Genomic DNA, 23,810 nt, shown 5'->3' on the forward strand with positions numbered 1-23,810 from the left:
CCAATCCCTTGACAGCAGCACAATGCATAAAATCATGCAGATACAAATCAAGAGCTTCAGTTAATGTTCATGTCAAACATCTGAATGGGAAAAATTGTGATCTCTGTAACTTTCACTGTGGCATGGGTGTTGGTGCCAGATAGACTGGTTTGAGTATTTCAGAAACTGCTGATCCCCTGCGGTTTTCACACACAACAGTCTCTAGAGTTTACACAGAATGGTGTGAAAAACAAAAAACATTGAGTGATTGACAGTTCTGTGGGTAGAAATGCCTTGTTGATAAGAGAGGTCAGAGGAAAATGGCCAGATTGGTTTGAGCTGCCAGAAAGGATATAGGAACTCATAGTAACTCTTTATAACCATGGTGAGCAGAAAAGCATCTCAGCATGCAACAGCAGAAGACCACATTGGGTTCCACTCCTGCAGCCAAGAAGAGGAATCTTAGAATCAAGAACAAGTTCCTATTAAAGTGGCCAGTGAGTGTATATACTGGACCTAGTTGCAGGAGTTAGTTGGTATTATTCAAAAAGACAACCATGATTCTGAAACTGCCCGTAGATTTTATTTTGTGTCAACACATATTAAAAGTATGTCATTACTCAAGAGCGGCGCAGTGGTGTAGTGGTTAGCACTGTCACCTCACAGCAAGAAGGTTCTTGGTTCAAGCCCAGCAGCTGATGGGGGCCTTTCTGTGCGGAGTTTGCATGTTCTCCCCGTGTTTGCATGGGTTTCTTCTGGGTGCTCCGGTTTCCCCCACAGTCCAAAGACATGCAGGTTAGGTTAATTGGTGGAACTAAATTGATCGTAGGTGTGAGTGTGATTGGTTGTTTGTCTCTATGTGTCAGTCCTGCGATGACCTGGTGACTTGTCCAGGGTGTACCCCGCCTCTCACCCATAGTCAGCTGGGATTGGCTCCAGCTTGCGTATGATCCTGCACAAGATAAGCGATAATGGATGGATGGTAATTACTCAAGTACAGTGTCTTGCAAAAGTTTTCATCCCCCTTAGTGTTTGTCCTGTTTTATCACATTACAAGCTGGAATTAAAATGGATTTTTGGGTGGTCAGCACCATTTGACTTACACAACATGCCTACAACTTTAAAGGTGCAATTTTTTTTGTGACAAATCATAATTTAGATGAAAAAAACAAACAAACAGAAATCTGGAGTGTGCCACGGTACTCACCCCTCAAAGTCAATACTTTGTAGAGCCACCTTCTACTACAATTACAGCTAGAAGTCTCTTGGGGTATGTCTCTATTAGCTTAGCACATCTAGCCACTGGGATTTTTGCCCATTCTTCAAGGCAAAACTGCTCCAACTCCTTCAAATTAGATGGGTTGCATTGGTGTACAGCAATCTTCAAGTTATGCCACAGAGTCTCAATTGCATTGAGGTCTGGGCTTTGATTAGGCCATTCCAAGACATTTAAATGTTTCCCTTTAAACCACTCCAATGTAGCTTTAGCAGTATGTTTAGAGTCGTTGTCCTGCTGGAATGTGAACCTTCATCCCAGTCTCAAACATCTGGCCGACTCAAACGGGTTTTCCTACAGAATTACCCTGTATTTAGTGCCATCCATCTTTTCTTCAGTTCTGACCAGCTTTTCTGTCCCTGCAGATGAAAAACATCCCCACAGCATGATGCTGCCACCACCATGGAATGGTGTTCTCAGGGTGATGGGAAGTGTTGGGTTTGCACCACACTTGGCATTTCCCATGATGGCCAAAAAGTTCAATTTTAGTCTCAACTGACCAGAGAATTTTCTTTCATGTATTTGGGGAGTCTGCCACATGTTATCGGGAAAACTCCAAATATGTTTTCTTAAGTAATTACTTTTTTCTGGCCACTCTTCCAGAAAGCCCCACTCTGTGGAGTGAACAGGTTCAAAGTGGTCCTACGGACAGATACTCCCATCTCCGCTGTGGATTTTTGCAGCTCCCTCAGCATTATCATTGGTGTCTTTGTTGCATCTCTGATTAATGCCCTCCGTGCCCGGTCTGTGAGTTTTGGTGGGTGGCCTTCTCTTGTCAGGTTTGTAGTGGTGCCACATTCATTCCATTTTGCTATAATGGATTTAATGATGCTCCCTGGGATATTCAAAGTTTGGGATATTTTTTATAACCCAACCCTGATCTATGCTTCTTTACAACTTTGTCTCTGACCTGTTTGGAGGCTCCTTGGTTCTCATGTTGCTTGCTTAATAGTGTTGCAGAGTCTGGGTCCTTCCAGAACAGGTTGATTTATACAGACATCATGTGATGGATCATATGACATTTTGATTGCACACTCCAGATTTCTGTTTTTTTTTCATCGTAATTATTATTTGTGTCACAATAATAATAATAAAAAAAATTCACCTTTAAAGTGGTAGGCATGTTGTGTAAATCAAATGGTGCTAACCCCCCACCAATCAATTTTAATTCCAGCTTGTAATGTGACAAAACAGGACAAACACCAAGGGGGATGAATACTTTTGCAAAACACTGTAATTTTTCATCAGATGATTTCGTTAGTCCTCCTTGATAACTCCTCAATAACTTTCCTTTTCCTGAATTATTACTACAGTAGAAGTACTTTTATTCAAGTCAGTGAGTTTTGTACACTTTTAATGCTGCATTCAATCAAAATTGCATATATGATGATACTGTGGTGATGTTCTATATTTTTTAATGGCTACATGCTCAGTTTCTGTCTTATTGAGTGATATTTGCTGAACGTGAAAGGCACTTCAGGTACTCACTTCAGCATCAACATATATCATTACTTTTAGCTTCTCAGCTTACGGTATATAAATATATACGGTATACCTTTTGTGCATGATGTAATATGTAAACAATATGATCCTGTTCCAAAGCAATTCATATATACAGAAACTTGACTGAGCAATTTCAGGCTGAGACCCTAAAAATGTTGTGTCCCAAACAAAGAACAGCAAAAGGAAGGTCATGTAAGGTATTTGGCATTATAATTGTGTCACAGATACGTATTATGATAAGGAGGTAAATTCCAATCCTATACTTTTGTTTATTAAGAAGACGCTGCCAAGTGGCTTTTTTGGTTCCAACTCTAATACTGCACAAAGTAGCGCAAGTTATTTTTAGGTGAAGCGAATGCTAAAGTGTTTTGACATTGAAATGTAATACTGTTGGTGTCTTGAGGTTGTAGAGTTTGTTTCAGAATGCTCTCCAGCTCTGTAGGCGATACTGCACCCAAAAAAAACACAAACATTCTAACGCTGAAAGTTAACTTTATATTAATATTCAGAAAATAGAACTTACAAACCAAATGCATGAATATGAAAATAATATTCTAGAAACACGGCAGGAATCATAGAATGTGAATGTCCCAAGCCACCAGTCTCCGTTTAGCCCTACTCAATGTGGATTAGTTTTACCAATGGAGTTTTGAATGATGTCATTCAAAGTTTTTTAATCTGATTAGTATGGATAATGAAAGCTTTCACTACTTACTACAAATAGACTTTAAATGTTAGAACATATGGTTGAGAAGCCTACACAGACGACATTTTTATTCAAATAAAATGTTCTGTTAAAAAAAAAAGTGCTCTGAGAGCACAATATCCCCCGCTGGCAACTATGCCATAACGCTGGTAAAATGCAAATGAATTGAATGAAATTGCAATATGCGTATTACCGACAGATAACAAAGAACCTTGTGAAGTTTTGTGAAATTCCTCCAAAAATTGTGAGAGGAGTTGATTTCATAAGGTGAGCACCCTTCCCGGGATGGACGGACGGACGGACAGACATCACCACAACATAATCCCCCTTCAGGCCTTTCGGCCAGTGGGGGATAAAAAAAACTCTGATTATGCAGATATAACACAGGCTGTTTGCATTCTTTTAGCAAAGCAAGGTTATAGGTCAATTGAATTAATGCAGGAGGAGAGAAATGAGTATTATTGTAGGTTAGGTAGACTAGCAGGATTACGACGGCCTATTACAGCCATTTTAGGTAAAATATATAAATATTATAGAGCTGGGAGAGGGGGTAATATTCCAAGGGGGAATAAAACAGAATTTCTGAGATTAAAGTCACAAATTTATGAGAAAAATCTCAGATATTCTCTAAGATTATGAAGTCATAAATTTGCAAGCAAAAACTCAGAAATTCTCTGAGATTAAAGTTGTAAATTTATAAGAAACATACTCTGAAAAATAGTGTTTAAAAAATATGGAGCTGGGGGAGGTGGGTATTATTTTAAGAAAAAAAAGAACAGAATTTCCAAGAATAAACTTGTAAATTTACAAGAAAATAATCAAATATTCTCTGAGACAACAATCACATGCTTCCTGGCTGCAGTGCATTATGGAACATGTAGTTGAAAATCTCCTAGTACTTTATTCCTTTTTATTCTATCCACATTTACTGGATATGAGCAATCGCACACTCTGATTGGCTCCTCAACTACTAGGATATTAGCTCATATACAGTACCATGAGTAGAGAAAAACAAAATAGCGGCACGTGTTGCTGAACCAACCGAGGACAAAATAAAAACTTTACTCGAAAACAAAATCCTAAAAATTATCAAGTATTTGAAAGAAACAGAAATAGCTAAAAGAATAGACACCCCCCACAATATCTCCTGTTCCACACTCCAGCCCAGTTTGTGGTGGTAATACACCTTGAAGCTGGTTTGCCAACTGCCAAAAAACCCTAAAGAAGAAACCCCCCCCAAAAAAACAAAACAAAAAAAGCAACAAAATATAGAATAAAAGTATTTGATGGTAAGAATGTCATCTCATCTCCTCTAGCCGCTTTATCCTTCTACAGGGTCGCAGGCAAGCTGGAGCCTATCCCAGCTGACTACGGGCGAAAGGCGGGGTACACCCTGGACAAGTCGCCAGGTCATCACAGGGCTGACACATAGACACAGACAACCATTCACACCTATGGTCAATTTAGAGTCACCAGTTAATCTAACCTGCATGTCTTTGGACTGTGGGGGAAACCGGAGCACCCGGAGGAAACCCACGCGGACACGGGGAGAACATGCAAACTCCACACAGAAAGGCCCTCGCCGGCCCCGGGGCTCGAACCCAGGACCTTCTTGTTGTGAGGCGACAGCGCTAACCACTACACCACCGTGCCGCCCTGGTAAGAATGTATCCTTTTTATTTTTCATGAATTATGATTATAGCATTTTTCACAAATTGCTACTGTCATTTCACTGTTTGTTTTTTTACATTATAAGCAGATATGATTTTGTCATACGTTTTGTATAAAGTTTTTATTTATCGAATTTGCAAAAAATAAAAACAAAAATGCTCAGTTTCTCAAAATCCAGTGAATGTGGATAGAATAAAACAGTTATTCGCACATGGCTTACAGCCAACTCGGCACAACACACCTCGTTGGCTATCAGCTCACGTACGACTTGATTTCATGGAATAACTGTTATATATTGTGTGATTGAGGAGGAAAGGATGCATTTCCTATAACTCTCAGCTCAGCCAAAGTAACAGAGATTTTGGCAGATGAGAAGAATCCACGCACTGACAGTAACAGGAAACTGCTCTTGCATAATGATTATACATTTATAAACAGTTAGGCAAAAAGGATAAACAAACCTGTGCAGTTTGTACATTGATCTCCTGTTTCATCCAGGAAGTGCAACAAGTGTGTGTGTGTGTGTGTGTGTGTGTGAGAGAGAGAGACAGAGAAAGATGCTTAAAAGCACTTAGCCCTATCGAGATGAGCTGGAATGTGCATGTGTGTGTGTCAGATTCTGCGTCACAGCTGTGTAAAACATTCCGTTGGGATTCCCTGCAGTGTTTATAGTTATATCCATGACAACATAGACACACAGTGAGATATTACAATATGTCTATACAAAGGTGTGTGTGTGTGTGTGTGTGAGAGAGAGAGAGCGAGAGAGAGAGAGCACAAAAGGCATAATCACTTTTATATGTAATTTTAAGTAACAGTTTTGCTACCTACCTTTTGACTCACTACGCCAGGTGAACCAGCAGGACCAATAATACCAGGATCTCCCTATAAACAAACACAATATTCAGAGCAATGAACTCAATAGTCAATGCTAGGAAAAGATCTTCGAGAATGATATGAGAATTTAGTTTATATTCATATATTGCACATTTCATGTAATAAAACCTAATTGTCTAATTGATGATCAGTGTAAGCACAAGAAATTTTTCCATCCAAGTGATTTTATCTCATCTCATTATCTCTAGCCACTTTATCCTGTTCTACAGGGTTGCAGGCAAGCTGGAGTCTATCCCAGCTGACTAAGGGCAAAAGGCGGGGTATACCCTGGACAAGTCGCCAGGTCATCACAGGGCTGACACATAGACACAGACAACCATTCACACTCACATTCACACCTACGGTCAATTTAGAGTCACCAGTTAACCTAACCTGCATGTCTTTGGACTGTTGGGGAAACCGGAGCACCCGGAGGAAACCCACGCGGACACGGGGAGAACATGCAAACTCCGCATAGAAAGGCCCTCGTCGACCACGGGGCTCGAACCTGGACCTTCTTGCTGTGAGGCGATAGTGCTAACTACTACACAACCGTGCCGCCCCAAGTGATTTTATGCAAAAAAAAAAATCTTTGAGTGATTTGAAATGTTTGTCAATGTAGATAATTACTGGTAATACTTCACATACTTCAAATCTATTGACAAAGAAAATTCCATTTTACTTGAGCAGGTAACTTGTTTGCCGATATGTGAAATGTTATAGGACTATGAGATGTATCACATGTAGAATCAAGTACCATATAAGAATTACAACATAGCTAAACATCTGTATCAGTGAAGTCACTATGACCAAGCCAATATTCTCATCATATTATGCATACTTATCACTAATAAGCCTGGTAGTTTCATCACTAAAAAAGCACCTACATGAGGAAGCTATTTGACTGCAACCTCATAAACCTTTTGCAATCCAGTGACTATTTCGTGCACTAAAAAGTTCATTGTTGTCATGCTGTTCACAGTATGTTTTCCTGTCAGACTAATAAAAATGTACACAGAAGCATGTTTTCATGGGGGTTTTGTCCAGATAAGTGTTATAGGCTGATACTATATGAAAATTACATTTACAATTTACATGATACAAAACGGGGGTGGCATGGTGGTGTAGTGGTTAGCACTGTCGCCTTACAGTAAGAAGGTTCTTGTTCGAGCCCAGTGGCTGATGGGGGCCTTTCTGTGTGGAGTTTGCATGTTCTCCCTGTGTCTGCGTGCGTTTCCTTTGAGTGCTCCGGTTTCCCCCACAGTCCAAAGACATGCAGGTTAGACTAATTGGTGGCTCTAAATTGACTGTAGGTGTGAATGTTAGTGTGAATGGTTGTTTGTCTCTGTGTCAGCCCTGCGATAACCTGGCGACTTGTCCAGGGTGTACCCCGCCTCTCGCCCATAGTCAGCTGGGATAGGCTCCAGCTGCCTGCGACCCTGCACAGGATAAGTGGTTATGGATAATGGATGTATGGATTATCTCATCTCATCTCATTATCTCTAGCCGCTTTATCCTGTTCTACAGGGTCGCAGGCAAGCTGGAGCCTATCCCAGCTGACTACGGGCGAAAGGCGGGGTACACCCTGGACAAGTCGCCAGGTCATCACAGGGCTGACACATAGACACAGACAGCCATTCACACTCACATTCACACCTACGTTCAATTTAGAGTCCCCAGTTCACCTAACCTGCATGTCTTTGGACTGTGGGGGAAACCGGAGCACCCGGAGGAAACCCATGCGGACACAGGGAGAACATGCAAACTCCGCACAGAAAGGCCCTCGCCGGCCACGGGGCTCGAACCCGGACCTTCTTGCTGTGAGGCGACAGCGCTAACCACTACATCACCGTGCCGCCTTGGATGGATTATACACAATAAAAGGCCAATGTCTGTACAGTTGCAAAGACTGTCTAAGGATTGAGTTTCGACCACATTAGTGAATCCCATTATGAAAAATTCTCTGCTATACAACAGTGCTAATATTAGAAAATCTTTACAAATAAAAGATATTTGTAATAAAATATTGATGGATTCTCAGATGAAATGAGAAGGCATCAATATAACTGGTGTTTGTATGTTTGATTGTATCCTGGGCAGCCTGACATTTAGGCCAACATACAAATCCAGCAAACGTGGGCTAGAGTGGCTAAGCAACCGCTAATCCCCCTTCTTTCAAAATAATAATAATAATAATAATAATAAAACATATGATGTAAAGTCTGGGGCTGAGTTCTTTCCATACTGTAGATTTATGCAGCCTGTTGTCGACTCCGTTGAGAATCCGATTGTTGAGAAAAAGCCCTCACATTTAGTGTCCATTGCTGATAATCTGTTTAAGCTTGTTTCATCCATAACACATCACCAGTGGTGATTGAGAACATGAAATACAATAAAGGATGTAATAAACACGAATGAGGTGGATTACTTCCTCGATAATTAATTTTTCAAGAGTTTGTTTTTTCAGAATGCCTTTGAAAGAAGTGAAAGTTCAAAGACATGCGGTTAGGTTAACATGGGGCAGCCATGGCCTGAGGTTGGGCTGAAGTGCCCCGAGCAAGACACCTAACCCCCAACTGCTCCCCGGGCACTGTAGCATAGCTGCCCACTGCTCTGGGTATGTGTGTGTGCTCATTGCTCACTTGTGTGTACATGTGTTTGTTCACTGCTTCAGATGGGTTAAATGCAGAGGAGAAATTTCATTGTGTGCTTAAGTGTACGTGTGACAAATAAAAGCTTCTTCTAAATAGACTAAGCACACATTGATCAAATTCTATGAAAAGAACAATAAGTAAGTTTTGTATGGTTTGAATGAAAGAGTCATATCACAGCAAGCTCAGTGTTATGTATGCACCTGCTCAGTGCTTAATTTGTGAAGTGGGAGGTCCTGGAACGCAGGAGGTGGGTGGGTCCGGCGACTCAAAAAAAAACAAAAAAGGTGGGGGGTGGTTTACTATAACTTTACACACACACGCCTATTGTGTGTGTAAAAAAAATAATAATAATATCAGACATTATGATCTTAGAAAACGCTTTAGTGACGAACAGTTACAGACAGTAATATGTTGTGATATTATGTTATAAAATATTATTTTTATTAGGCTATATATTAAATTATATATTAAATTTATCTTCTAAAATAACAGACTGTACTCATATCACAACCGGTTTATTTCACCACTGGAGATCAAATCACACAAGACATGAGTTAAATGACTCATTTTAAGGATTTAAGTAGGGTATTTAAAAGCATTAGGGTATTAAAAACTTCGTGGCTCATGTGGATAAGGCGCCATACCATAAATCCGGGGACCCCGGGTTCAATTCTGACCTACGGTCATTTTCCAAGCCCTCTCTGTTTTTCTCCCGCTCATTTCCTGTCTCTACACTGTCCTATCCAATAAAGGTGGAAAAAGCCCAAAAAAGAGAATAATTGAAAAGCAGTGCCAGCAAACATAAGTGCAATCAATTCAAGTAATAGTTAAGAAATAAAGGGTTTACAAAACAAGTTGGAGAATTCATTTTAAAAATTTTAGTAAGCTTTCTTGTTTTTTTGCCATTTTTTCCACAGCGCAAGCTAACGGCTACAAAAAAACCAGTGTTCTATTGAGCGGAAGTATACACCCCATGCCCCCCCCTTCCCCTTTCGCATAGATTTTGTGGATGTCATAGGAGAGAAATCAACAACAGATATCAAAATCAAAACCGAACACTAAACAAATTTTTATTTACTTATTTATTTAATTTATTGTTTGATTTTTTTCCCTTTGTGATGGTCACAGAGGTGATCTGATCCATTTAAGTAGCTGCCGGAACACCGAATGAAATGAAAATAGCTGCCGGATCTGACGACGGAGGTTCTGGATCTTGTTCCATCATGTTCCGGCTCAAATTAAGCCCTGCACCTGCTTGCACTCAAGACACCACTTCGCAGAATTCACAACAGCCTTCAAATATGGCCGCCATGGACTACAACATCCATCGTGGACTTCACCATCCACAGACTCCTGATTACTGATTGCACTCACCTGGACTCAATCTCCACAGCACACTATATAAACACACTCCCAGCATTAGAACTTTGTGAATTAAATGCTCAGTTGTGTGTGTCCAAGTTTACTAAGCCTTCTGATTATTGTGCTGGTCTGACTTTGTTTTGTACCTTAGACTTTGCCTTTTTGTTATTGCCTCTGATATTTTGTCTGTGCCTCACCTGACTTTTGCCTGTTTATTTTTTTATTTTTTATATTCTGCTCTCTGTCTGACGATTTGGATTTGTTTGCCTGAATAAGCTCTCTTTCAGCTCTTACGTCCGTCTGTCGCCTGTATTCCTGACACTCAGTTTTTATTTTTACCAGAAGACGCACTTGGCTTAAAGAAAACTAGGAAGCATTCCTGTGTGTATAGATTACATAACAGATTTAAGGCTATACCTATTCAATGAGATTCAGCCCAAAAGGTTTCACAATTATGAGTAGTAAAATTTGCCTTAGCTCCCACATTCAAGCCTTCACTTACATCTTTAAGTTCTTTTAAACAGAAAACAAACTAGAAATATAGATGACTGACCTCTGCAACAAACACCATTTTAAAGAGATCATTCTGATTATTTTATTGTTGCTAGTTTGAGGGACTTCCCAATATCTTAAGAGTGTGAACATAAGGCAGTGTAGGGGTGTTCTTCACTCACTTTCTCTCCTTTAGAGGCTTTTCCAGGTGAAAGTCCAGGGTCACCCTTCTTCCCCTGAAAAAGAGGCACAAAAAGTGTAAGAATCAGGTAGTGAAGTAGGGGTTGAGAAATGGGGACTGAGTGGTGTGATAAGTATTGTTAAACTCTGACACATTTTGGCACTGTGAATACATGTCTTTGTGTTTGGTTTATATTTGTAACATAAGTAGGTTTATTGCCTTTAATGGAGACAGGAAATGTATAAATATAGAGAACCACATCCCTACTGTTAACACATGTACCCTGCTGTGTACCTCCATTTTTATCAAGTTTAATCCATTTCATTTTCAGAATTATAAATATGGACAGGACTTCCCCAGAAAGAATACATTCTTACACAAACACATACATGAAAAACAGGATGGAGTTAGAGAGAGAAAGAGACAGAGAGAGAGAGAGAGAGGGAGAGAGAGAGAGAGAGAGAGAGAGAGAGAGTGTGTAGACATACCTTTAATCCTGGGGGACCTGGTCTTCCTGGATTACCATGTGGCCCTGGTGGTCCCTGCAACACAAATCATCAGAGAGAAAATGCCAAGAGGTACAAGCACAAACACACAGATTTTCCATTTATGTCCAAGTCAGAAGTGAGGTCAAAACACTAAAACCTGTGACCTCTGACCTAGTGACCTATGAAATCTGACTGAGTACATGTCCTTCCTGGTTCCAGGGCTCAAACATGAGGTTGAGGTCAAGGTCAGTGAGGGGAACTGACGATGACAAAAAGAGCTTAAACATGCCAAACTGTGTGGATATGACAGTGTGTGCATACATCTGTCTGTCTGTCTGTCTGTCTGTCTGTCTGTGTGTCTCTGTGCAATTCACAAAATCTCCACATACACAAGGCTCCATTCAAACTTGAATGAAATACACCCTAATACAAAACATGCACATAGGTGACATACATACACACACAAGACAGACAGACAGGAAGACGCAGCCTAATATGACCCCTGATCTCAACACATGGGTGTATGAGTTCATGTTAGCAACAGTTGCTAATGAGACATATCACACCCACATGCGTATTAGCCCAAGGTCAAAGGTGAGACCATGAACTGTGTGTTATGTATGTGTGTGTATACTTGCATGTAGTGTCCAAACACTGAAATGGATGTCCTTTGATGTTCTCACTTTCTCATTCTTTGTCTCATAATCATTCCACATAATTACAATAATTTAATGTCATGATAATGAATATTCAGATTTACGTACTGCATACTGCAGTTTCTATTGTACTCTACTGAGGATAAGAATTATATAACAGTCTGACACTTTTCACTACTGGGTTGAGAATCCCTCAGACTCACCACAGAGTTCATGGGCTACAAAATGTCTATAGAATCTGGAGAAGGTAGACATGTTGCCACTTCACATAGGTATGTCTGCAAGTAACATTCCTCTAGCATGCATCAGAAGGTAGGCACAGCATGCATCAAAATTTAACTGAAGGTGCCTCTTGACCTGCATTCAAGTATGCTTAAGCAATCACTTCCTTTACCCAGTGGGCTCACTTGCCTTTAGACAGCAGAGCCCTTTATGGTACGCCCCAAAGCACACAAACACCTGGTCAGTAATACGCCACCTGGCAGTTGCTTCCACATAGAGCTTGAATGATGGATGGCAAAAAAGCTGTCTTAAGCAAAAGCCACTTTATATCTGTATCTTCTATTCAGATTCATGGCAAGTTCTGCAAACCTCTAAGTGCCAAGGCCAAGTCCCAGTGTGGGACCACTGTTTTTGCATGAAAGCCAGAAACCTTTTTGAAACCTCACCTTTAAGAATTGTCTTTGAAATACTTTATGTGCTCCCAGCACAAATCCATCAATGTACCACTTATACATTTAGGGCAGCTCCAGAAAGAGATGCTTCAAGTTGATTCTGCGAAAACTTTGTAATATGGGAGATTTATTCCAGGCTTGTAGTACTCAAGTGACTTGGACTTGAGTCTGACTCATGCCCTAATTTTAACAACTCTTGACTTGACTTGGACTTGAACACTGATGACTTGGACTTGGACTCGGATTCATGCATTAACTGCATTCAGACTCGTAAACTGGAGATGAGGACTCTGTTTTTTCTTTATTTTTTGTAACATGCCAGAATAATTTGGCATAAGATATTTATATCTACATTAACTTTTATACTAATTTTGTGCAAGAGAATGCACATTCACCTGTTCATACATCATGTTCAGGAACAAATCAATGTTAATGGCTCTAAAATGCCTGGAGAGAATGCCACTAGGACTGTCCGCTTTGTTTATACAGACTTCTCATGCAGTGGGAAAAAATGCACTGCTATATCTTCCATATGTAGAAGAACTATAGAGGAGATGACAGGGACAACTTCGAACTTCAATCGCCATTTGGTAAGACTCCACCCAGAGAAGTAAATGACATGTTATGTTCATTACTCTGTTGATAGCAGGGCTTGCTGGGCAATGAACCAGCTTTTTATCTGTAGCCTATTGACTAAAATGAAGCAGACAAGCAGTAACATTAGTCCAACACAGTAGCAGAGACAGTTTCACATAAAGGCAGCAACAGCCACCATCAAATGGTGCCGCTGGAGCTTTGTTCTTGGACTTGACTTGGATCAATGGTGAACTCAGCTCGAAATTTTCTTTAATGACTTGGACTTGACTCGGACTTGAACACTAGGGACTTGAGACTGGACTCAGACTCGAGGTTTAGTGACTCGACTACAACACTGGTTTATTCCCAATGTTTTGCACGAGTGAGAACATTTTGACTCGCCTCAATATGTTCAGTGAGCATGCAGAATCACAAGAGTGTGCCTGACCCTTTGTAAACTTGCCAGTGTCCTGGAGTCACTCCCAGGGGCCAGACCCGTCATTTCAAGGAGAATGGTCTGCTGTGCCACAGTGACCCATTCATCTGCTGCAGGACTTATCAGTAAAGTCAAAAACAGTCAGAAACTGTAGGCTATGAACAACACTGGTTGCATAGTCTCTTGGATGCTCCAACAGCACCATTTGACGGTAGCTGTTGCTGCCTTTATGTGAAACTATCTCTGCTACTGTGTTGGACTAACGTTACTGCTTGACTGCTTCATTTTAGTCAATAGAGCACTCATAACAGTCACAGCTGTTTCAAAAGGTTTAGCCAATTGTGTACCACTGCCTCTGTCTCTTCCCTATCTAGGATCTACATTATACAGTGAGTTATCTGCCCATTGTCTGTCTGTCTAGCACAAACTCAGACAGACTAGGCTACTCACACATTTTGCAAGCACCCTAGGTGCTAAAGCTAATAAAAGGAAAGGTCTCTGACCTGGTACAGCTCTCCATGTATACAGAAGTGAAGGAATGGCCTCTACTACACACCACTCGCAATGTGGAAGTATGCATTCTTCAGATATATGATCACAAACCAATTGTGTTCATTCACCACTTGCATAGCATTGTCATTTTTTTTTTTTTGAAAGAAGTAGTTAACACACTGTAAAAATGTGTGACGTTTTATGGGATGTGCTATTATAAACACCTTTTTTATAAAATTTTTTCCTGATTCTATCTGGAGCAAGGTCTTTGCCACTCACAAACATACACACACCCAAAAACAAACACACTCACATCCACACACACACACACACACACACACACACACACACACACACACACATACTTGTGGTCCCCTTTTTCCTGGTGCTCCTGGTTTTCCTGGTGGTCCCTGAATTCCCTAAAAAAGAGATGTGACAAAAGTTATACTTCTACATACATATGTACGCACTCATACAAAAAAATCTTTATTCTTTTTGTGTGTATGCATAAAGTTTACACTGCTCCTCTAAACTACAGCGCAATAAAAATACAGCTCGATGTTTAGAAAGTAAACATACGGACGAAACAGGAAGTTATAAGAATGAATTTCCTTTTCCTGATAATGGGGTGAAAAGTGTGTGTGTGTGTGTGTGTGTGTGTGTGTGTGTGTGTGCGCGCGCGCGCGCGCGCGTGTGTGTGTGTGTGTGTGTGTGTGCGCACGCGTGCGCATGGCCCATTGCTTTTTGCATATTTTTCGATCAGCCCACTGACTCAGCAGGCATCATTATATTTGGTAACATTGCTACAGTCAAATCTATAGTCAAAACCTAACAAGAAGAAGAAGCTACATCTCATTGTCTGTGTTACTAAATAAACTGATCTTGATAATGAAGTTTAGTTTTGTTCACACACGGATAAAAAAACATGTATAAATGTGACTTTTTATTAACTAAAAAAGAGGTATGACTGATCAAATTCTCTCTCTCTTTCTCTCTATCTCTCTCTTTCTCTCTGTGTGCCCCCCTCCACAATGCCACGTGGCGATGGATGAAAGGACTCTATTGACGAAAGCTCTTGAGGGTGGGGGGGATGCGTGTGTATTTATGTAAAGAATCTCTAAGGGTTAAAGCTATGCATCCACACATGGGACACACTGGCTTTTTCACGAGCGGTGCATTCTCTGTCACATGTGCATGTGTGCGTGCGTGCGCACACACACACACACACACACACACACTTCATTGTCCAGCACTGTGGGAATACATTTCCTTCTTTAAGTGCCAAGTCTGCACTGTGATGCTCACGGCTCCTGTGCTTCCACTGTGTGGTGTGTGTGTGTGTGTGTGTGTGTGTGTGTAAATAAGAAGGTATCCAAGGTGTGTCAGCAGGGTAAGTTAGAATTAGTGTGTGTGTGTGTGTGTGTGTGTGTGTGTGTGTGTGTGTGTGTGTGTGTGAGATTAAGGTGGATAATGGTGCACTTCAGCTAATAAACTGGTAATAACAGAGGAGTCATGTTGCATACAAACACACAGACACACTCCTGATAATGTTCTCTCTGCATTTTACCCTTATAATTCTCTCTCTCTCTCTCTCTCTCTCTCTCTCACACACACACACACACACACACACACACATCACCTAGTCTGTCATCTTGCTGTCCTTAAGTGATGCAAGAAAGCAGTAACTTTGGGGCCTTCTAGCTTGTTTCTTAATATAAGAGAATCTGTGTTTGTATGCGACTGTATCACATAAAATGTTTCCTGTTGGCCATGTTACACATTCATGTATCTTGCAAACTCATGAAATTATCCTCAATCTTTAGAAAACCTATAATTTTTGTGTTAGTTTTTGGTGTGGGTTTTTCCCCCCTGTTTTGTTTGGTTTGGTTTTTTATGAGGTGTCAAAATGAACGTTTACTTAAAAATGATACATGATCTGCAGGACTTTAGGATATGCACATATGAATGTATGAATATGTAATGATGTGCATGTAACTGTTCTTTTCCTTATATCTGTCGTACATAAACATACATGGGTCAAACTAAACTGTCTATATTTCACCAAATAGAAGATTTCAAACAGACACTCACTATCCATTTTATTAGGGACACATGTACACCTGCTCGTGCATGCAGTTATCCAATCAGCCAGTCGTGTGGCAGCAGCATGATGCATACAATCATGCAGATACAGATCAAGAGTTTCAGTTAATCAGACAATGCAAAAAAAAAAGATCCCAGTTACTTTAAAGGGCATATTCTGGACCAATTTCGGGGGGGGGGGTTATATGAAAGTATGTCCCTTTACACACTCATCCAGAAGGGTAATTTTGCACAAGGCCATTTGTCTACAGAAGAAAAAAATAAAATAACAAAACACGTCTGGAAAAATCCCAAGAGAGTCTGGGGCCAGAATCGTGACATTATCTGCGGAAGCGCCAGCAGGCTGCGCGAGCTTTGCACGATTTACGGTAAGTGCACAGCCTGTGTAGACCAAGCGCTCCCATTTCTCTCTCAATGTCCGGTCTTTTGGAAAATGATGAGTACTAATCCCATCAAGATTCGTGTTGCTACACCCTCCTACGATACATCTGTTAACCATTTTAATAATTACGTGATAACATTGAAGAAATTTGCAGAAAACCACCAGGTCGCTTTCTCATAAACAAACCAGCGCTGACGTAGGATTCAGAGGGAGGCATCCCGCAGATGACGTCACGAAAATCAATGTTTCCCAGGAAATCCAAATGCCAAGTTTTTTCAGAGGCGGACGAATTTGCCTCAAATGGCTTGATTTCAACTGAATTTTTCTGGTATTGCGCAAGGTAAAAAAATTGCAGAGAATGCAGAATGTTACAGATATTTGACCAAAGTTTAATATAAAATAGGAGAATTACATTGATCTTGTTCCTTAATTTACTCATGATATGCCCTTTAACCGTGGCATAGTTGTTGGTACCAGAAAGGCTGGTCTAAGTATTCAGGAACTTCTGAGCTTCTGGGAATTTCACACACAATAGTCTCTAGGGCTTACTTTGAATGGTGTGAAAAACTAAAAACACTGAGTGAGTTCTGTGGGTGGAAACACCTTGTTGATAAGATAGGTCAAAGGAAAATGGCTAGATTGGTTCAAGCTGCCAGGAAGGATACAGTTACTCAAATAATCACTCTTTATAACTGTGGTGAGCAGAAAAGCATCTCAGGCATGCACAAAATATCAAATACTAAGGTGAATGTACTACAACAGCAGAAGACCATATTGGGTTCAACTAACGTCAGCCAAGAATAGGAGTCTGAGGCTATCATGGGCTCAGACTCACTGAAACTGGACAGTTGAACCAACAACCATCCCACAAAGTTACTGAGATCACACTTTTCCCCAATCTGATGTTTGCTAGGAACATTAACTGAAGCTCTTGCCCTATTTCTGCATGATTTTATCTATTGTGCTGCTGCCACATGATTGGCTGATTAAATAACTGCCTATTAGGTGTTCCTAATAAAGTGGACACTGACTACGTTTACATGCACATCCAAATCGAGCTGCTGTCGGTAATCAAGCTGAAGGTCCCAGCAGGGTGCCAGAGAAATCCAATCCTACATGCACACAATGAAATCGGGCTATTGTGTGAGGTGCATTGTGCACCCGAGCCACAGGTGGCGCAACACGCCCCATCGTGTTGGTACACTTCCGGTTGTCGTCATGAAGAAGAGCTATTCAAGAGTGTAAACAAAGTTATCAGTTCCGTGTTCTCCATTGCGCGTTTTTCTTCCGTCCATGAATTTTAATATATTCAACTCCTTAAGCTGAATGAGCATGAACTCTTTCTCCTCATTGCTCCAGAAGTGCACGTTTCTGCTTGCCTGTGGCAGTGGGGGCGTGGTCAAGCGCCGGTCTGTGACAGGAGGGCGGAGCCAGGGAAGGTGAGTGGCAGAATTACTATACCTGACGGTAATTAACCTGTGTTTGTGTGTCTTCCCAGTAACCGCGCCCTATTTAAGGAGGCAGAGGGAGAGCAGAGGGGACAGCTCATCCCAGGACTAGAACACAGCGCGCGCTTCTCTCAAGAATAAAAGTAGGCTGTTAAACTGAAAAGTCTGACAATAAAAAGCCTATTAGTACCAGAAGCTTTGTCCTGCCGTCCTCTGTGCTCCACCCACACTTCAGAGAGCTCTACATCGCCATTTTCTCTTCTTCGTTTGTTCCTCCTGACCTCTTCTGCTGCTCGCTACTGTTGTTGTCATGCCGACCGAGGCTGTTGTGTTTCCCGCTTGTGGTCTCGTCACTTGTCACTTCCGGAAGTAGCTCGACAACTAGCTCGATAGGGTATACATGCACAAAGTAGCTCGGCAGAAATCGCATAAACTAGGTCGTGTAGCTCGATTCCGAGAAATCAAGTTCGGTTCAATTTCAGCCGAATTAAGGTGTATACATGGCATTTTGAACTTCGATTTCAGTCGAGCAACGGCAGAAATTCGATTCTCTCTATGTGCATGTAAACGTAGTGACTGTTGCAGGACAAAGTACACAAGTTTCAGCAATTATCATAATACAATATTGCATATAAAACTAATCTGGGGTCTTACTGCAGGTCCAAGTTCTCCCTTTTGCCCTGGTGGTCCAATCGGAGAAGCAAACAGTCCTAGATCCAGATCCCAGCCCTGAAGTCCATCAGCAGGCAGAACTGTCTCTGTCTCTGGGGCCAATGTGGTAATAGGTACCACTGAGTTTTTGGTAGGTTTTACTGGTCTATTTGGAGACATCTTTGAAACAGTAGGGATGACAGGTGTTGTCCTGGACATGGGAGGCATGTGTCTGGGTGTCTCTTGGGTGCTGCTTGGGACCTTTTTAGTTGGCAAAGGGCTTAGTTCCTTGGGGGTAGTTGGAATCTTTTTGGATAAAGATATTGTTAAGTTTGATTGGCGCTTAGTGGAAGTGACAGTGGGGGTCACTGGAGACTGTGAGAGATTTGCTGGGCTTTTTGTCCTGGTTGTTTCCAATGAAGGTTTAGAAGGGGAGGGTTTGGGAAGAGATCCTTTCGGAATTGTGGGTTTGATGGCTATAGATTTTGCAATTGTGGATTTAGAGGGCTTTACTGGTGCTGATTTCGAGGTTATATGTTTTGAATTGGTGGGATTTGATTTGGTTGTGGGTTTTATGCTAGCAGGTTTTGATACACTGTTGGGTTTTGAGTTAGAAGGTTTTGACAGACTAGTGGGTTTTGAGCTGTTGGGTTTTGGTGCACTGGTGGGTTTTGAGCTGAAGGCTTTTGATATACTTGTGTGTTTTGAGCTGTTGGGTTTTGATACATTAATGGGATTTAAAAAAGTAGGTTTTGGACTTGCAAACATGTGTAATGGTTTCACAGTAACAGTTTTAGCTTGAGCTTTTGCTGTTGTGTGTCTGAACCCTGTCAGTTTGGTGGCACTGATGGATTTTGCCACAATGGGCTTGGAGGCTGTGGGTTTGCTGCTTTTTTGGGGCAGTGCTTTGTGTGCCCTGAAAGTTGGTGCAGGTGTGGCAATGTTCAGGTTTCCATGGAATGGTGGCGGTTCAAGTCCTATCTGAGTTGGAAGCATTTGAGGAGTCACTGTGGCTCGGGACCCTGCAGAATTATGGTTGGCTCTGACTCTAGGTGTGACAGAGTTATTCAGGAGTGTCACAGGACTTAGAGTGGGCATGACTGCAAGGGTACGATTAGATTTGGATGACTGCACCATTGTGGAGGGTAAAGGCAGCAGGGGAGAGGATGGTGCTGGCTGGTAGGTATCATTTTCTCTGCACTGCTTGCGAATGGCCTTGCAGTAGTTAACCTGTCTTGTGGGTATGACATCGAACTGGCACACTGCCCCCTCAAAAGGTTCAATTCCAGGTAGGAGGGCACTGCTTCCGCCCAGTCGGAAAGTACTGCGGGGGTCCAGGCGAAATGGAGGGAGTAGTGGAAACTCCTGGGTTGTTCCACTGCTGCCATTGTCACAAGCAGGCAGCAGGGTGGCTGTCTGGCCAGCAAGCACAAGGGCCAGGTGGTGCCAGCGGCCATCATGAAGGTGATATGGAAAGTGGACTGAGTTGCCAGGCCCAGCATGGAGTATAATGTCATCCGGCGATACCTGCAAGCCTAACTGGAGGTGTGAGCCAGAGAAAACAGAGAAAAGGAAGGCAGTGTTGGCACGATGTGAGCGAATGCTTAGCACGAATGTGGTGTTCCAGGAGAAAGGCTGTGAGAATATGGAGTGTGTGGCAGCAGTGACACGTGCCCGTGCTGTGAGGATGATGCTGGAGCGGAGTGGGATGACACCAAACGGGACAGAGCGCGAACCCTGCTCACGGCGAAGAGCCAACCGCTGCAACACGTCCACATCTGCAACACAGATTTACATGCATGCCTATTAATACAAAGAAGTATGCAATGACACAAACGTGCACACAGATATGCCCATTCACATAAAGACACATCAATGAACAACTTTACACACACATTAACTTAATATGGCTCCAGAATTATTGGCACCTTTGATAAAGATGGATTTATGCAAAAAAATGTCTTTATGGTTAATTAATTTAATTTCACACTGAATACAGTGGTGCTTGAAAGTCTGTGAACCCTTTAGAATTTTCTATATTTCTGCATAAATATGATCTAAAACAACATCAGATTTTCACACAAGTACTAAAAGTAGATAAAGAGAACCCAGTTTAACAAATGAGACACAAATATTATACTTGGTCATTTATTTATTGAGGAAAATGATCCAATATGACATATCTGTGAGTGGCAAAAGTATGTGAACATCGAGGATTAGCAGTTAATTTGAAGGTAAAAGTAGAGTCAGGTGTTTTAAATCAATGGGATGACAATCAGGTGTGAGTGGGCACCCTGTTTTATTTAAAGAACAGGGATCTATCAAAGTCTGATCTTCACAACACATGTCTGTGGAAGTGTATCATGGCATGAACAAAGGATATTTCTGAAGACTTCAGAAAAAGCGTTGTTGATGCTCATTAGGCTGGAAAAGGTTACAAAACCATCTCTAAAGAGTTTGTACTCCACCAATCCACAGTCAGACAGACTGTGTACAAATGGAGGAAATTCAAGACCCTCCCCAGGAGTGGTCGACCAACAAAGATCACTCCAAGAGCAAGGCGTGTAATAGTAGGCGAGGTCACAAAGGACCCCAGGGTAACTTCTAAGCAACTGAACACCTCTCTCACATTGACTAATGTTACTGTTCATGAGCCCACCATCAGGAGAACACTGAACAACAATGGTGTGCATGGCAGAGTTGCAAGGAGAAAGCCACTGCTCTCCAAAAAGAACACTGCTGCTTGTCTGCAGTTTGCTAAAGATCATGTGGACAAGCCAGAAGGCTATTGGAAAAATGTTTTGTAGATGGATGAGACCAAAATAGAACTTTTTGGTTTAAATGAGAAGCGTTATGTTTGGAGAAAGGAAAACACTGCATTCCAGCATAAGAACCTTATCCCATCTGTGAAACATGGTGGTGGTAGTATCATGGTTTGGGCCTGTTTTGCTGCATCTGGGCAAGGACGGCTTGCCATCATTGATGGAACAATAAATTATGAATTATACCAGTGAATTCTAAAGGAAAATGTCAGGACATCTGTCCATGAACTGAATCTCAAGAGAAGGTGGGTCATGCAACAAGACAACGACCCTAAGCACACAAGTCGTTCTACCAAAGAATGGTTAAAGAAGAATAAAGTTAATGTTTTGGAATGGCCAAGTCAAAGTCCTGACCTTAATCCAATCGAAATGTTGTGGAAGGACCTGAAGCGAGCAGTTCATGTGAGGAAACCCACCACCATAGGACAAACACTATTGAACTATTTAACACTATGTCTGAAAAAAAATGTCAGACATTAGATTAGATTAGATTAGATTAGATTAGATTAGATTAGATTAGATTAGATTAGATAAAACTTTATTAATCTCTTTGGGCGGGTTCCCTCAGGGAAATTAAGATTCCAGCAGCATCATTACAGATAAACAGAGAAAATAAATAGAGAAAACTTCTAGATAAATTAAAATAAATTATTTACATATACAAATATAAAAAGAATAAGATATGGGGAAGGGGGGAAGGAGGGAGAAAAAAGGGGGGCGGCGGCAGGAGAAATATTGCACATTATATTGCACATTGTCTGGTATTGCTTATTATTAGGCTAGGCTACTGCTCCTTCCCATCCTCTGTCATCCTGTTACCCCTCCCCCCCCCCAGAGAGGAGTTGTACAGTCTGATGGCATGAGGGACAAAGGAGTTTTTGAGTCTGTTCATCCTGCACTTGGGAAGGAGCATTCTGTCACTGAACAGACTCCTCTGGTTGCTGATGACGGTGTGCAGAGGGTTACTGGCATCATCCATGATGTTCAATAATTTGTCCATTGACCTCTTCTCTGCCACCGTCACCAGAGAGTCCAGCTTCATGCCGACCACAGAGCCGGCCCGCCTGATCAGTTTGTCCAGCCTGGATGTGCTGCCCCCCCAGCACACCACAGTGTAAAACAGGACACTGGTAACCACAGACTGACAGAACATCCACAGGAGTTTCCTGCAGATGTTAAAGGACCACAGCCTCCTAAGGAAGTATAGCCTGCTCTGTCCCTTCCTGTATAAGTGTTTGGTGTTGCAAGTCCAGTCCAGCTTGCTGTCCAGCCACAGCCTGAGATACTTGTAGGAATCCACAGCCTCCACCTCGACTCCCTCAATCAGAACTGGTCGTGACCTTGGTCTGGACCTCCCAAAGTCAATGACCAGCTCCTTGGTCTTCGAGGTGTTGAGCTGCAGATGGTTCCTGTTGCACCACACAGCAAAGTCCCTCACTAGGCTCCTATACTCCTCCTCTCTGTCATCACTGATACACCCAACGATGGCTGTGTCATTGGGAAACTTCTGAATGTGACACAGCTCCGAGTTGTAGCAGAAGTCCGTGGTGTACAGGGTGAAGAGAAGAGGGGCCAGCACCATGCCCTGGGGTGCTCTGGTGCTGCTAATCACAGTGTCAGACGTGATGTCCTTCAGCCTGACATACTGCGGCCTGTCAGTGAGGTAGCTGGAGATCCAGGTGACCAGGCAAGGGTCCACTCGCATCCTGTTCAGTTTGTCCTGAAGCAATAGGGGTTGGATGGTGTTGAAGGCACTCAAGAAGTCCAAGAAGAGGATCCTCACTGTGCCATTTCCCTTATCCAGATGCGAGTGGGCTCGGTGTAGCAGGTAGAGGATGGCGTCTTCCACATCGACACCTGCCCGGTACGCAAACTGCAGACAGTCCTGGGCATGTTGTACCTGGGGTCCGAGAAGGCTGAGGAAGAACCACTCCAAAGTCTTCATCAGATGTGAAGTGAGTGCCACCGGTCGGAAGTCATTCAGCTCGCTGGGCCAATTCTTTTTGGGAACTGGAACGATATATGATGTCTTCCAGAGGGTTGGCACTCTCCCCAGCTGCAGGCTGAGGTTGAAGATGCGTTGGAGTGGTTCACCCTTTTCAGCAGCACAGGTCTTCAGTAGTCGGGGACACACCTTGTCCAGGCCTGCTGCTTTCCTGGGGTGAAGCTTCCTCAGTTGACCTCTAACCTGGTCTGCAGTAATGCATGGAGGAGTCTGTGTTGAGGTGGGGGAGGAGGGGGAGGAGGGGGCTGCTGTGATGACTGGGGGGAGGTGTGTTGAGGGAAGAAGGAGAGATGGCTGCAGTGAGGGAGAGGGTGGGGGGGACGTGGGCTGGTTGAACCGATTGAAAATGTCATTCAACTCATTCGCCCTCTCCACTG

At 42.2% G+C, this 23,810-nt stretch overlaps 1 protein-coding gene across 1 annotated transcript in view; it reads right to left on the reverse strand.

Moving 5' to 3' along the window:
- col27a1a (collagen, type XXVII, alpha 1a) overlaps window positions 1-23,810 on the reverse strand; it is a 227,375-nt gene that overhangs the window by 192,738 nt on the left and 10,827 nt on the right. Inside the window, exons 3-7 of the mRNA XM_060936627.1 lie at window positions 18,610-20,384; window positions 14,388-14,441; window positions 11,189-11,242; window positions 10,702-10,755; window positions 5,967-6,020 (exon numbers count right to left, since the gene is read on the reverse strand). Coding sequence (XP_060792610.1) covers window positions 5,967-6,020; window positions 10,702-10,755; window positions 11,189-11,242; window positions 14,388-14,441; window positions 18,610-20,384 — 1,991 coding nt within the window. The remainder of the gene's footprint in view (window positions 1-5,966; window positions 6,021-10,701; window positions 10,756-11,188; window positions 11,243-14,387; window positions 14,442-18,609; window positions 20,385-23,810) is intronic.

This window comes from Neoarius graeffei, chromosome 12 (assembly GCF_027579695.1).
Source record: "Neoarius graeffei isolate fNeoGra1 chromosome 12, fNeoGra1.pri, whole genome shotgun sequence".
Lineage (NCBI taxonomy): Eukaryota > Metazoa > Chordata > Actinopteri > Siluriformes > Ariidae > Neoarius > Neoarius graeffei.